Below are 15,413 nucleotides of genomic sequence, written 5' to 3'. Positions count from 1 at the left end.
GCGATCGTGTCGGAAGGGGAGAATTGGCATGATGCTTTGCCCTTCAACATCGTCTGATTGAGCCACCACTTCGACAGTCTTTGTTCGTTCCCGTGACAAACGTGCTGCTTGGACGATCGCGACAGGCTTCTATGATCGCTGTCTTGTCCTCAGCCTCCGACGTAAGTGGTGTGAGGGAGGTCAGCCTGCCGAGTACGGGGTAATAACCAACTGCGGTACGCTCCATGTTATGATGCGGGGCATACCATGCAAGAATGGTTGGCTTGGGAAACCGACTGGGATTAGCAACTTGTGATATGGCACTGAGGTGCAGCGGCATGGGACAAGGGTTCGTCGGGATCGCGAGCTGGATGGAGAGATGCTCGGAGCTCGCATCCTGAGATAAAGAGTGACCGCGCGCTCCATTGAACGGCCTGACTACGCGTCTCGAGTTTCGCGACATCGCCAATTACCATCTCTAAGAAGTCAAATCGAACTTTGCCATCATGGGTTTCATGCTCAAGCCCCCGCCAGACACAGCTGGCAAGGCATGGTAAGCTTTCCTGGCCTTTCATATCAGGTACACCACTAACACTTTCTAAGGCCTGCCATTGTAATCGGTCTCTTCGTCGCCTTTGGTGGTGTCCTCTTCGGGTGAGCCTACACGTCGTTGTCGTATCACGCGTACGTTCTGATCTCCCTAGATATGACACAGGTACCATTTCTGGCATTATTGCCATGGACTACTGGAAGAAGGAATTCTCCACCGAACCAGATCTCAGCATCACAGCAGCTCAGGACTCTCTGATCGTCTCCATTCTCTCAGCTGGTACCTTCTTCGGTGCTTTGACGGCTGCGCCGTTTGGTGATTTACTTGGCCGCCGCCTCGGTTTGATGGTTTCTGCCGGTGTCGTCTTCAACCTCGGTGTCATTCTGCAGACGGCCGCGACAGCGCAACCATTGTTCATTGCCGGTCGTTTCTTCGCCGGTTACGGTGTTGGTCTTATCTCAGCTCTTAGTAAGTCAGCTCTTTCCTCGTTGTTCTCCGCTTCCCGGCATCGTGGGGCTGATCGTCAATGGTGGCTGACGCCCCTCGCCCCGCAACGATGAGGCTCTGCGGGGCATCTGGCTCGCTTGCGTCAAAGCTAACAAGACGACAGTTCCCATGTACCAGAGTGAGACTGCGCCGAAATGGATTCGTGGAACGATTGTCGGAGCTTACCAACTTGCTATTACGATTGGACTGCTGCTCGCGGCCATTGTAAACAATTCGACCAAGGACCGCAATGACTCCGGATCGTACCGCATTCCAATTGCGGTGCAGTTCCTATGGTCTATCGTTCTTGTCGGCGGGTAAGCGCGTTGATGTCAACTATACGATGGCAGCTGCTAACCTACTGCTAGACTTTTCTTCTTGCCAGAGACGCCGAGATATCTCATCAAGATGGACCGATACGAGAAGGCTGCCGACAGTCTCGGCAAGCTCCGCCGTCTACCGGTCGATCACCCAGCTATCGTTGAGGAACTGAACGAGGTCCAGGCCAACCATCTTTACGAGATGTCGTTGGGAAAGTCTACATACGCCGACTGCTTCAAGGGAACGCTGGGCAAGCGTCTCGTGACTGGATGCCTACTGCAGTCGCTGCAACAGCTTACTGGTGTAAACTTCATCTTCTGTATGTTCTCTCAACGGCGCAAGTTTGCGGCTCCCTCTAACATGTCCAGATTACGGTACCCAATACTTCCAGAACGCCGGTTTCCAAGACCCCTTCATCATCCAAGTCATCACCAACTGCGTCAACGTCGCATCCACATTCCGTAAGCCTTTTGTTTCCAACCTGGAAGGAGACAATACTGACTTTCGGATTTTCAGCGGGTCTCTACATGGTTGAACGACTCGGTCGACGCAACCTTCTCCTCCTCGGAGCGATCGGCATGTGCGTATGTCAGTACATAGGTAAGTTTCTGACTGTACGAAGTGCATGTGAGACATATACTGACTCTACCTCTGCAGTTGCCATCACAGGAACGGTAGCCGGCACATCCGATCTCGCAGCTCAACGTGCCGCCATTGCTTTCGTGTGCATCTACATCTTCTTCTTCGCCAGCTCCTGGGGTCCAGTCGCTTGGGTTGTGACCGGCGAGCTGTACCCGTTGAAGGCACGCGCCAAGTGTCTTTCCATGACCACAGCTTCCAACTGGTATGTTCACAGACAATGATCATGGTATCGGAAAAGACTAACGCCACATTTCAGGTTGCTCAACTGGGCAATTGCCTACTCAACCCCGTACATGGTCGACGAAGACCACGCAAACCTGGCATCTAAGGTCTTCTTCGTGTGGGGTTCATTCTGTTTCGTCTGCATCGCCTTTGTGTAAGTCCTCTTTCTCTCTACACCATCCAACTCAACCCTGAACACCTGCGTCAACAAAAGCTAACATCTCTTCTCCCACAGCTGGTTCATGATCTACGAAACCAAGGGTCTCAGTCTCGAACAAGTCGACGAACTCTACGGCATCGTCAGCAAAGCCTGGAAGTCGCAGGAGTTCCGCCCAGCTGTCCAATTCGCCGAAATCGATCCCAAGGGTGGACACGACATAAATCTGGGCGAGGTGGCGCAGAACCAGGAGAGGAAGAGGAGTGTGCAGCACGATGAGGCTGTCGCAGTGCCCAAGATTGAGACTTAGGCTTAGGGCGAGGGAAGTACGAGGGGACGTGGGCACAACTGTGGATAAGAGAAGGAGAGTGTATGCATGGATGGGGGATTGTATATGCGAAAGTATGATATATAGGGAGGACCGGAAGGTGTAATATCGCATCGAACAAGATGCTTTCAGCCTGGCAATAACCAACAATGAATTGTTCGCTATTGCATTACTTTGACAACACTACTTGATCTGCGTACCCAACCTCATAATCCTCCCCCTTCTACCTCACCAGTTCCTCCTCATCTCTTGCAACTGTCTTCTTGCCTGCATCATATGCCAATTAGTCCACGGATCGTCACCTCGATGCTCAGACGGAATTCGTATAGCCTCCTGCCCCGGTACGTACTCGCGCTTACCGTAAGACCCTTGCGGCTTCTCGTCCTGGAAGGGGTTGACGAAGCGGGGGTATTTGGAATCTTTGGGTGGTGGTGCGGTTGTGAGTGGGGACGGGGAAGATTGCTGTTGTTGGTGTTGTTGTTGTTGTTGCTGTTGCGCTTGTGCGTGTGCGTATGCGTATGCATTTGCTTGGGCTTGGGCTTGGGCTTGTTGCTGATACGGGTGCGGGAATCCTTGCGGTGGATAGAATGGTTGCTGCATGTTTGGTATGCCCATGCCGGGCATGGGCATACCTCTTCCCAAGCCAGCCATGCCGGCCCCCATACCCCTGCCGATTCCCCAGGCCAAAACCTCGGGTCCATACTATCTCCTTTGGGAACTGTGGGGAACAAAGTTGTTCGAATGCGAGGAGTATTGCGTTGAACGTTGCTACGGAAGTTGGCAGTTTGCGGTAATCGGCAAGACAAGTCGGCTCGGTGTTGAGGTCAAGAAAGTAAAGTCTCAATGGGGTCAATGGTTTTGCTGTGATGGCGTGCGATAATCATAAGAATACCAGGCAGCAGGTGAGTAGATTAGAAAATCCGAGTGTGAAGCAAAGAAGGAGAGGAAAGGCCTTTAATGGTTGAGACGACGATTTACGTCAATGATGGAGTTCTTCGTTGCTAAAGTAAGGACATTTTATTCACACATGGCGAACAGCTCGTCATGCCACTTCATATCTCACTCGGAAGACCTTTCGAAGTATGCAAACATTACATGCCCGCCTGGAGCGCCATTCCTCGTCCGCGTGGAGAAGCTTTGTCGCGGTTGCCTAAATCCCCGACCACCGTCACCCGTTGTTATTGTTGTGGACGCGTCACGTTCACCGTGGCTTTTCGCGTTTGTTTGTGCGTCGCGTGCCCTTCCCTTCTGAGCCAGCGTGTGAGTCACACGATTTTCGGATATTGGCGGCTATTGTACTTAGCAAAATGCGCAAAGGACTCCACGTGAGGGGATACTGCTGTGCTCGTCAAAGTAGGTGATGAGGTAGCAAAGTGCGGGCATGTCACTCCATCAGCCTATCACGTCATCATCAACAGTAGCAGTAGCATCAGCATCATTGAGTCATCATAGAGGTATTCAAGTTTCCATTACTCAAGTACCTAAACTTTTCATCCGTGAAGCGGGTATCCTATCCATCAATCATGTAGTGCAAAGACCATGCCAAGTGCTATCAAGGCCGACGTAGATGTCTCAAGCCAAGTAGTCACATCAACCCATGAAGAAGATAACACCCAGTGTGTTCGTGTAGCCGTGTCGCATCATACCATATCCAGACTGCAAAACCAGCAGCCAAAATGAAGAAACCGTGAACCGTGAATGTCGTGCTACCATAAAGAAACCGTCCATCATACTGGCAACAATGGTTAGCAAAGCGATCATAAGGCACATGAGTTGTTCTTACAGTCGTGTAGGCGTAACCTTTACTCGCGTGAAGGCGGGTGACGAGGCGAGGTGCTTTTAGTTGAAATGTCCCGCGTTGAAACCATAGCCATCATAAGCCTCGGCCATGGGTACGTCGACGTATGAACCCTGAGTGAAACCGCAGTTCGCGAAAACGTCGTGAGGAAACGAATCAGGGATATGACCGGCCTCTAGCGGCGGTAGCCCATCTTGCGGCGAGCAAGCCAAACCAAGGAAACCTTGGGCTCCTCGCTGTCCCGACCCGTGCCACACAGGCGAGTGGCCACTAACATCTTGACCCTCTTCCACTTGGAAACTATAAGGACTCTCGTAAGCATGGCCCGACAGAGGGGACATCTCGGGAATGAACGCACTACGTGGGTGCCTAAGAAGAGCCTCGTTGTCCTCGTCGACAAGCTCGAAAGAGTCAAGATCAACAGACTCCATCTCTCTACCGTGGTAGTTTGCACCGGAGCCATACATCTGAGTATCGTCCACGAACTTGTTGACCTCAAGGTGGGTCTGGGCGTCGTTGCGGTAGAGGGTAGGCCTGCGTTGGGCGACAGGGGACTTGTGACCGCTGACACCGAAACCCTGACCAACCTTGGATGCATCACCGTCGGACTGGAGATAGTCTACATCAGAGTCCTTGTTGTGAGCACGGTGGGAGTCAATGTTGAAGACGTCGTCATCAACCACGACGGGCTTCTGGTCTTGTGCCTCGTTGAGAACTTGGACCTTCTCCTTGGACTCCTCGCGGACAGTATCAGCACCGGCCTTGTTGAAACCCGGAGAGTGCTTGACGCCGACAGATTTTGATACTGGAACCTTTAGCTTTACGATCAAGGACGGACGGGAAGGAGTCAGTGGGTCCTGACCAGCGTTGGTCTGAGAGTTGGTGTTAGCAGTGGACGACAAAGAAGACGAACGTTTGTTCTTGCGCGTCCACGCCATCCTCAACGATGGAATTTGGTAGCCCTCTGCGATCTGTTTGCCGCGCAACTTCAAGATGGCCTGCTGAAGTGCGCCAGCAGTACAGCTCTCGCCGACAACCTGGCCAGCCTGGTCGAACGGGATCTGGACACCAGTCTCACCACAGGCCCAGACGATACCGAGGACTACATTCTTCCAATCGTTGTCACTCCACTTGAGTAGCTTGGGACGAGGCTGGCGTGGCTTGCGGGGAGCGCCATCCTTGTTGATCTTTGGGATCTTGGATGGGGGGTGGTCCTCGCGATCGCTCTCGGCGTAATCGCTGTCATATGTGGGGGTATAACTCACAGAGCCACCGTTGTTCACCGGAGCTTGAGCTGGGGCAACATAGGCTTGCATAGCGTGATACTGACCGCGACGGTGCATATCGCTCTCGAAACCGTAGTTGACGTAGGAATTGTCAACCTCGGGACCGCGGTAGGTCTGGATAGGTCCGTTGTGCTGCAGGAGGTTCTTGGAGTGACACTCAGGTGCGGGCATAGTGCGATTACGCTTGCGATTGGGCTTGTGTGTTGGTGTGGTCGGTTCCTCGTTGAAGAGGCTAACCATGTTTAGCTGGTTGTTGTGGAAGCGGGACATGATATCCAGTAGCTTACGTTCAAGTCGTAGCAATGGATCAAGAACCAAAGCGCTCTCTGCGTTGGAATTAGCAAGAGGTCAAGCAAAGGCGCAATGCGTACACCAGAGTGGGCGTGTTGTGTGTGGGGCGGAGAGCGGGGGAGAGTCAACAATGCAAGCTGTAGCGCCACAACGAAGCTGCCAGCGTGCTGCTGAAGCGGGCAAAAGGAGGGTGCAGTGCAGGGGAAGCAGCTGCTAAGCTGCTGGAGGTACGTACCTTTTGGAGATGTGTAGGTGGCGGTGTTTACAGGTGGTGCGGTAAAGACGGACCAGCTGTGGGAGGGACTTAGGGGAGGCAGACGAGGCAGACGAGACGCTAGCGTTATCGAGCTCCCGGGCAGCCCAGTTACGTAGGCGACGAACTGGCTAGTAGGGCGGACGTGCTCAACGTACGCTGAGCCAAGACCACAGCAACACACCCCTTCCTCTTCGCAAACAGGACTAGACGGCGTGAAGCACGGGAGACGCCGGAAGAATGTTCACTCTGAACTTCCTAACCGTAGCAGTCTATATGTCTTCTTTGCCGTCTCCTGTTCGGTGAAGACGAAGAAGGTTTCGCGGGTGCGGTGGCTGACAACGGGCAGTTGAGCCACAAGGTAGGACGCTAAGGGACCACAGATAACACAACGCAGTCGAGATGGCAGTGTCTAGAAGCGACCACGACCGCGTTCTTCTCGATCTGTAAGTCGGAAGTTGAAAGTTCGTTCGATGTAATTCGGTTCGGGTTCAGGATAGCAATTGACGTGTCGGGATATCGGGCGATTATGCAAGCTTCTGATCAAGTTGCAAAGGCACTGCAAGGTACTGCGTGGGAAGATAAGAATAGTACTGGCAGACTTCCAATTGTCAACGTTGGCCGGGCATACAGTCGTATTGCTGAACGGTATAAGCGAGGATGTCCAGGTGAGAGAGCGACGTCTTGCTTTTGAAGTTCTGATGATGTGGTCGCAAGAGCCTTTGTGGATGAGGAAAGGTTATGTCAAGGTAAGTTGAGGATGTATATATATATATCCACAAGTCTCAGTGACGCTTGGTATAAGCGGTAACGGCGCGGACTGTGGTGTTTCGAAGCCTGGTTGAGCGACACCACGTGAGCAAAAGTACATGTATATGTCTTACCCCGCGCTTCAAACCCTTGGTGACGTGGAAATCCGGGTGGCAAACTGGCGGTAAAGGCCGATAGTCGGCGTCGATGAGCTGACTACAATCAGAAAGACGTATTGTATTGTCTGTCTCGCCGTGGATGTATGTTGCCTATTGTGGTGGCTACGTGCCATTAGTATTCACTGAGCCCACCTTGCGGGTCCTGTGCTAATGGCTCGTAGGTCCAGATTGTTGAGTCCCGAAGAAGGCTTTTTTAAATCCCATCTCTTTTGGTATTGTTCGCAGGAAAGGCCTTACTAACAGTGTGCCTGTCTCGCTCGACCATGATGTGAACAAGATACTTGAACAAGCTGACAGCACTGGAGTGTAATGGCTGGTTGCAATGGCTTGTGAAATATGTTCAAGAGAAAGAGCAAGAAACCTTCTGGTAGATCGAAGGCCGAGGTGTAGACAGGAAAGTGCGTGGAAGTGGAGATATGACAAACCCACAATGTAACGAAGATGACATACCCGGACTTAGACTTGACAGTGTAAGAGAACCTCTCACATCAGTGCACCTTACCTTTTGTTCGGCAAGTGGAAGAAACCTACCGCTAGGGTATCCAGATACCAAATGCAAACCGAATAGCAAGATATTGAACCGTGGACATCAGCCCAAGCCTAATGGGAAGGGCAGGATAGGTATTGACGCTAGGCTCCGTAGCCAAGGGTTCGATGTTGTTGAATATCCGGAAAAAGGTCCAAAGATGATGGGTGCGCGCGATAGAAGCTTTTACATACTGCCGGCTGGGTTTACCAGCTGGCATTGATTCCGAACTGAAGGCGAGAGCTCTGTGAGGGAAGATGTACATGAGCCTTGCCGGATACTTGAACTTTGGACCTGATGATCGCAATATCTACGACTCGCGCTGGCATGCTAGATAGACGCCTTTGTGGGTTTGTACAGCTGTCTGAGACTCTGCTCGACTTCCTAGGCAGTCGATAGCCACCCCGAAGCACGGGTTTATGAATGGGAAGGAAGGCCTTCAAGATCGGTGCGGATTCCAAAGGTGTGGCGATGCTCAAAGGGTAGGCGCAGTTTTGGCGTCGATGCAGCCTACACGGAAGCCTTGATAGCCTATTGCGGAAGCATACTGCTGATTGTTTTCTCGAAGTTGTACCGTCATTACGCAGGCAGAGTGTGAGCTCGAGCAACAGAGTCGAGCGTATCGATTGAGAGTCGGCAGAGGAGAGGTGAGCAGCCAGGTCGTGTTTCTGCAAAGCGGTGTGGTCGCTGCAGCGCTGTAGGTCATTAGTGTGCGATGTTTGTCTGCGTGCTTGATGTCGAAACGAGAACGGGCCTCATCAAGGGCCAGACAGCAAAGGATACCCTGACCGAGATCAAGCGGAGGTGCATAGCCCGTTACGACTTAGGGCTGCCATCGCGTCTGCTGGGAAATTCAGACGCGGTTGTGGAAGTGGCTCGTCGCGCCGGCGATGACTATGCATGGCGATGGAGGCAGGCGACGCGCTGTGTCGCTCAGGAGGATATCCAGGGGATCTGAACCGTAATGACGCGTACGAGAAGCTCTTCTGCATTAGTTGCGGCAATGGGAAGGGGGTTCGTGCTTGGCGAAAGTCGCAGAGGAAGTTGAGGCAGGGGTGGTCAGTAAACAAGAGGGGTGTGGAGGGAGTGGGCAGAGGTGCGATTAGAGTTTCTGGCGCTAGGAGTGCGTTCAGCAGGGACGATTCCCCATCGGTTCCTGTCCTTGGCAGAATCTCGTCCATAACGCAGGCAGGTGCACAACATTGGAAGGTCAACAGATGGTATATTTTGGGTCTACGAATATAGTGCTGTATCTAAGGAACTATCTGCTTGAGCGTTAGCATCTGTCTGTATTGTAGTAGGGCTGAGGTACGGTTGACTTGCCTGCATCTATCCTATATGGTATGCATTTCCTCCTGAGCCCGATTACAGATGCGGTACACCCAGTAGCTCTTGCTACGTTGAGGAGGCTGCTCTTCCCAACCTTTCTGATGCAGTGCATCCCTTCAGTGCTGTCGTCTTGCAGTCGCTCCACGGCCTGGTGTCTCCGCGGGGCTGGCTTCGCTAAGTTCTGGGCGAAGGATTCGGCCCGACTCTCTCTGCTCTGACGTGCGGACTTGCATCGATGCAGTAGCTCTGTGCAATACACGTCGACGACGGAGTCGTTACTTGCCAGCTGCTGTGTGCACGGTGCGGCTGTTCTTGCTCCTGGAGTCCGCCATGTCCGCATGGACCTGCATCACCATCGCGCCTCCCTCCTGAATTTCTCGCCTCAGCCCACACACCAACTCGCCACCAACCACCAGCTCCACGAAATCGGCTCCACATCGCTACGACGCGTTCGCTATACGATATAGAAATGAAGACTCGAGCCTCTGAGATGCACATGTCTTCCGAGTCCGCCCAGCGCCTCAGCCGCCGAGATGGCCCCTCAGCAAGACATCGTCCCACCCGCCGTACACCCTTGACGACGACCTCGACCGCGACTCGCAGCTCGCAGCTTGCCGCTCGCCTGTAGTGGCACCTTCAGGAAGGCACATAGTAATATGATACCAGGAAGGGCTGCTTTGGATCGAGCTGGTGTGCTTCAACGCGACGCTTCCCCTCACCCGGCAGTCCGCGTCGTTCTCCCATGCCCAACATGCCTCGAGACAACTTCTCTAGGGAGCTTGGTAAAGGCAAAGTAACACTGGCTTGCTTGCGCACTTCACTTCTGTTGCCAGGTTTACAGCTCCATGGACATCGAACCTCGAACAAGCTTCGGGGGTGTCTCCAAGCGGCGCCCACCTTGCATACAGCTCGCGTCGGATCACCCACCTACCCCTCGAACGCTCGCGATCCCACCTCGACTGCCTCTATACCTGCGGCCACTCCGTCCGCTCGGTACTCTTGCTGTTCCGGATTTGAGACCTCCGCGGAAGAGACCACTCGCTTGGCCAAGCTCCGAATGAACATCTCCCTCGACGTAGGAAGCTACAACGCCTTCAGGGAGAGACATGCAGGCCAAACAACTACCAGCCACAGGGTACTTGAGTACTCGGGCAGCGTTGTCGGCTTTCACCTTTGGCTGCAGCTATCCACCAACCTCCGTTGGCGAAGCGGTGGTATAACTCCGACTATGCTGACCCTTCGGAGTTCGACTTCGCACTGTAACCTTTACCAAAATTCTAGGTAACATTCGAGCGAGACCTCTCTCCGTCGCTCACCACAAGCGCGTTAGCCGGAGCCATGCTGGCATCGCCAAACCTCCAAGAAATGCCAATCGAGTCCTCTTCCTTGTCTGCACAAGCGTCCTACGGCCGAAGGTTCACGAACTACGATCTCCCTTGCCTATCGACATCGAGTACGCGAGTACTACAATCCCATACTTCGGCTGTTTCGCATCGACACAACGTCCGTCTCTGTCTCGCAGAAGATCTGGTAAGAGAAGGTAATGGGTACGTTGCGGGTTGTGGGCCACAAAAGGAAGTTTGCAGCGGTTGCTCGGTCGGCAAATCGACACACAATTTCGCATCATCTCGTTGTTGTTCGTTCGGCGGAAGCTCGCTGGCATGGTCTCCACAGCTACAGTCTTCGTCATGCAACAGCTATGATGCGTCGCCATGCTGATACCGAGCCCTGCATCAGGCGTAGGGACACAGACCGCAAGAGCCTTGCGCGTTGTACCGCAGAACCAGTCGACAGAAGAAAGCAGGAGCGGACGGGCAGACGATGCGAAACTCGCATCGAACAGCTTAATCGCTGCAACAACAACGGCTCCTGCGCATGCTCGAGGCACACGAGGACATATCCAGTCTTGCTGCAAATCGAAAGCTGCGCAATCTTTGGCGTTCAGAGCGTCACCTCGCTCACACTTGCATGGAGTAGGCTGGCTTTCCGATGTATCACTACAAGTCGGCAACAATGCAAGGCCTGCGTCTGATGCTACAGACTGTTGCAAAACGATTTGGCCTTATGGGGTGTCTCACCTTAGGTACGACGTGGATGCACTACAGTCTGAACTTTAGCGAGCGTATCATCTCCTAGCTGAAGCCACTACTGCGGATTAGAGCATCAGCAACTTCGCAACATCCCGTCGGCCTTGATCGTGTCTGGACTGGATACACGAGCGCGTTCACGATCGTTGCGACAGCTTGTACCTGAATGTATCGTCCCGTACTCTCCCACGGGGCCCATCGACGAAGTCATGCCGAGCCTTGCATAGTGCTTGTCGGGTCGACAAGTGCAGGCCAGTTCTTCAACTTCAGTCGACCAGACCAGGGTATCTGACGTAGTCGGCAAAGAGGTGCTGAAATCACGCGTCTTGAACCGTCGGTCGACGGTATCAGGCTCCTCCACCTGCGTGGCCCCTCTGGTTTTGGGCTGGCAAGGTCCTCCAGCCGTCGGTAAACTTCCTTGGGTTTTACACTCACCAATGCTTTGGCAATGCCGACAATTCATCCAATCAGTATTAGGTTCAAAGGCGCAGATGCATGAGTCTAGCGACCGCAACGACCTATCTGCCCTCAAGACGCTATGTTTCCGTCGCGAGTGCGTGCTTGATACACCGTTCCCCTGGGTACATCGGCAAGTTTGTCATGGTGGCATGTCAAACAAGTTACCTGCGACCTCGTACTTTGAGAAGATGTCAAAGAGTAAGACGTCCGAGCAAGACTGATGGCTCCATGTATCGACAGTCTGAGCTCTTGTTCCAAGCTCTTATGGTCATGGTTCCAATGTTCGACTCCGTAAACCATCGTTACGGCGTCCAACCACAGAAGAGTTGTCCAGCCGAAGTCAGATTCGCCAGCGAGATATCCGTCCAGGTCTTCATTCGGCGCCACTAGTCATGGCATTGATACGGTGGTTGCCACGTCCAGGGCCGGTATGTCAAGCTCCAGGACCGACAATTTTGTTTCCCAGTGCATCCGCTGAGTAGCTGAGCACTCGTGTCGCGAGAGATATCGTTTGTTGAAGCTGCTCGCGCAGGCTTCTCAGCGCCGATATTCCTGGTGGCTGAGAGGTTCACGCCGCCGGAGAGCCATAGTCAGGAGACTTCCGCCTGCCTCACTACGTTATGTTTGTGCGGTGTTCGCATCGTTGGTCGCGGCGACTCGCGGGCCTCAATCAATTGCGACAAAGCTGTCTTGCATCGTGGCGCGCGTTTGGTGTACGATATTGCCGGCTTGTGGGATGTATCTATCCGATGGTAGAGGGACCGCCCGATCTTCGCGTGTGCAGGGCTTCACCCCCGCCCTTGAGCTTGTCCGGTGATGAAGAAGGATCGAGTGCCACGGCGGCTTCCGGTGGGCTCCAGAACCACTGCAAGCAGTCTGGTGGCTCCGGTGCCGTGATGCTCTGCCTGGAGATCGCTTTCTGTCGTATGTCTCGTGGTGCTGCATGGATCTGGGATGCGTTCTTCGTGCGCCTGGCGGGGCGATGCAGCCTGTCGGTGCTGCTTCCGTGCCTCCGTATCGGCGTGGTAAAGCAGGGCGCCGAAGTAGCGCTGGTGATCGAATGTTCCAAGGACGAGCAACTCGAGAACGACTGTTGCTGCGGCGGAGCCGATCGCAGCGGTGTTGAAGACTTCGTGGACAGGGCGTTGGGAGTTTTGGACATCGCACAAGATCTGCGATCAAGTCAGCCCGACAGGAAACGACTCGCCTTCCTCTCATCGTCACGTCTTCTGTATCAGACGACTCTACCTTGACGACACTGCTATCGCGTTGTCGCGGTGGGAGGTGTCGGGGTGGCGGAGGTGATGGAGTGCGGACACCACGGGAGTCAACAAGACTCGCACTTTGCAGACGTGAGAACCATCATGCGAGCGGCGCAACAACAAAAGCCGCACGTAGAGCCTCCATCGTATCGTGTCTCTTAACGGGACGTCACAAGGATGGCGATGCAGGGGCTTCAAGACCACTCTTACAGTTTGTGCGCTGGCCGTGCACCTGCGCTGCGCATGCAAACATGAGGCTGCGTCTACACACCCCAATCAGCGTGATGAGATGGAGTGTCATACTTGCAAAGTGCTCCTCAGACATAGGCACAGAGTGTACTGGTGTCTCGCTGCGGAACAAACTTTAGAGATTTCTGATCGCGACAAGTCGGTGCAGCTCCCTGCATGACACGCTTCCCTTATATTTGCATCAAGCTGCAGCTCAGGTGGACAGCTCAAACTCAAGACGGAGATGCCTTGAGACTTGTTGTGGGCGGAACGCATATCGAATTGCAAGACGTGAAGGCCGCCTAATTAGGGCTTGTCCATGGCCAGCCCTATAAACGACCCAACATAGGACGATGGACGTACAGAAGCAAGACAGGCATGAGATGGTGGAGAAGAAGGAGCTACTCGACGACGGCCTCTCCATTGGTCACGCAAAGTGCCTGGATGGTGACCCTGTCGCCGCCGTGCCTGCCCCACACCCCCGCGATGCCAATCAGACGATCCCGCCAATCTCCTTCACCAAACATACCGAAAGTAAGTTGTTGTCGTTATATATACAAAGAATTTCTGGATATTTCCATCAAAAGGTCCCAGGTGTCGGGTTCCTGGTAGTAGTGGCTACCAGGCGCCTTGCATTGGTTAGAGGATCGGACCACTGTTCATCACTTGAATGAATGGTTGGCTAACATCACCCAGGTTCGATTCTCCGCCGTGTCTTGTTACCATTGAGTAGCATGTAATTCCTGGCTTTTTTTTGCCTTTGCTTTTGCACCCACACACCATACATCATCGAATCAGCCCATATCTGGTCAACTGTTCACAGTGCAAGATCAGATGCTTTCACATCTCTTTTTGCATCCTCAAGCATGCTCTGTAGGGTATGACTTGGTAGATGTGGCATACAGATGGTCTAGCTGGTGACATGTATGCGCTATCTTTCAGCTTATCATAAAGCATACTGGTCTTGAAGCCACTTTTGATGCGCATGCTTGCTTGTCCGCCATTCTAGAGGGAAGCGAAGTTAAAGAAGCTGGCATCTGTTGTAGATGTTACATGGCTGGTCGACAGCGGACTTCCGAGCATCTCCGCATGTGAGACATCATCGCGGGCTCCTTGCAAGAGCCTCAAGTTCCAGACTGGAGTCAGCATCTTAAAGCAACCGGCAGCATGTCGATTTTCTTTCAGATTTTCTGACTGCGCAAACATGATCATATCCATTGGAGGAGCTCGAAGGACCAACCTTGTCTGATTGCAACGTCGCAACGTCGCAACGCTGCACCGCTGCAACTGGACATGATCTAGATATCAAGGCCCCTATTCATCGGTCTTGGTGCGGACTTTGGCGGTTATGAAGATGCCACACGATGTGGGCTTGTCAGGGGTTACCTGGAGGTAGCGCAAGTCTGCTGTTCGCTGAGTGGCACTCATCTCCAGAATCGCGATGAGGTGCATATCGCGGACATGATCTACAACAACAATGTCCTGCAACAGTTCGCTACTGAACGATGGGAGGAGATGGCCAAAGACGTTAGCAAACGTTCGGTATTTGAGCAGCGGACATACGGGCTGCTGAACAATCTGCGGCTTTGATGCATTGGTGTCGAGCGGCACGCCCATCGAAATGCATTTCACTTTACGCTCTTCGACACGGAGATCCCTTAATGGCCTTCTTTGCATGGTCTCATGTTTTCATGAAGAGGATCTTCGTTGCGCAACGGCGTCTCTCAGCGGAACATGTGAGAATCAGTTAGTTCAGGGGCTGGCTCGACAAGAAGCCCTCACGAAGCTGATTTGATGGGTCACACATTATGGGTCGTCTCTTCCAAGTCCGCCATCGATCCGCCATCATCACGGAACAGCGTCACGAAGCATAACTGGCTGTGCTTCAAGTCACGCCCTTTGGCTGTTTGCCTTAGCATACATCATTCCAAAAGTATATGCTTCATCCGAATCGTCTCGAAAGCTCTTCGACAAATTATCTCTCACCCGCGGGATTGACTTTCGCTATATTCAGGGGTGAGAAAGTCTCTCACCTAAGAGGACCACATATCGTATCCGTGTCGCCCCGTCAAGTGATCATTCTTGACAGAACCCTGGTGCTGCCATCGGAATTTTGTTCAAGACTTCAGGACTCACCTCGATCCCGTCCTTACTCTGTCATCTTCTGCTTGGAGGTAGCCAAGCCTGACTCGCCCGGAATCACGACTCCAACGCCTGTCCTTCAGGTATTACCTCACCATGTATGCAGAATGGGTCTATGCTATACACTTTCAATACTCA

The 15,413-nt window shown here is 53.2% G+C and overlaps 1 protein-coding gene across 1 annotated transcript; it reads right to left on the bottom strand.

Moving 5' to 3' along the window:
• Positions 1 to 4,524: 4,524 nt before the first annotated feature.
• J4E78_004031 (uncharacterized protein) lies at positions 4,525 to 6,009 on the bottom strand (the record flags this gene model as incomplete). Its single annotated transcript, XM_049364663.1, has 1 exon — positions 4,525 to 6,009. One exon carries the CDS (start codon positions 6,007 to 6,009, stop codon positions 4,525 to 4,527), a length of 1,485 nt encoding a protein of 494 aa, XP_049223741.1.
• Between the last annotated feature and the right edge of the window lie 9,404 nt (positions 6,010 to 15,413).

This window comes from Alternaria triticimaculans, assembly GCF_023758025.1.
Source record: "Alternaria triticimaculans strain BMP 0046 chromosome Unknown scaffold_4, whole genome shotgun sequence".
In the NCBI taxonomy this organism is placed as follows: domain Eukaryota; kingdom Fungi; phylum Ascomycota; class Dothideomycetes; order Pleosporales; family Pleosporaceae; genus Alternaria; species Alternaria triticimaculans.
This window is presented reverse-complemented; position numbering and strand designations above follow the sequence as displayed.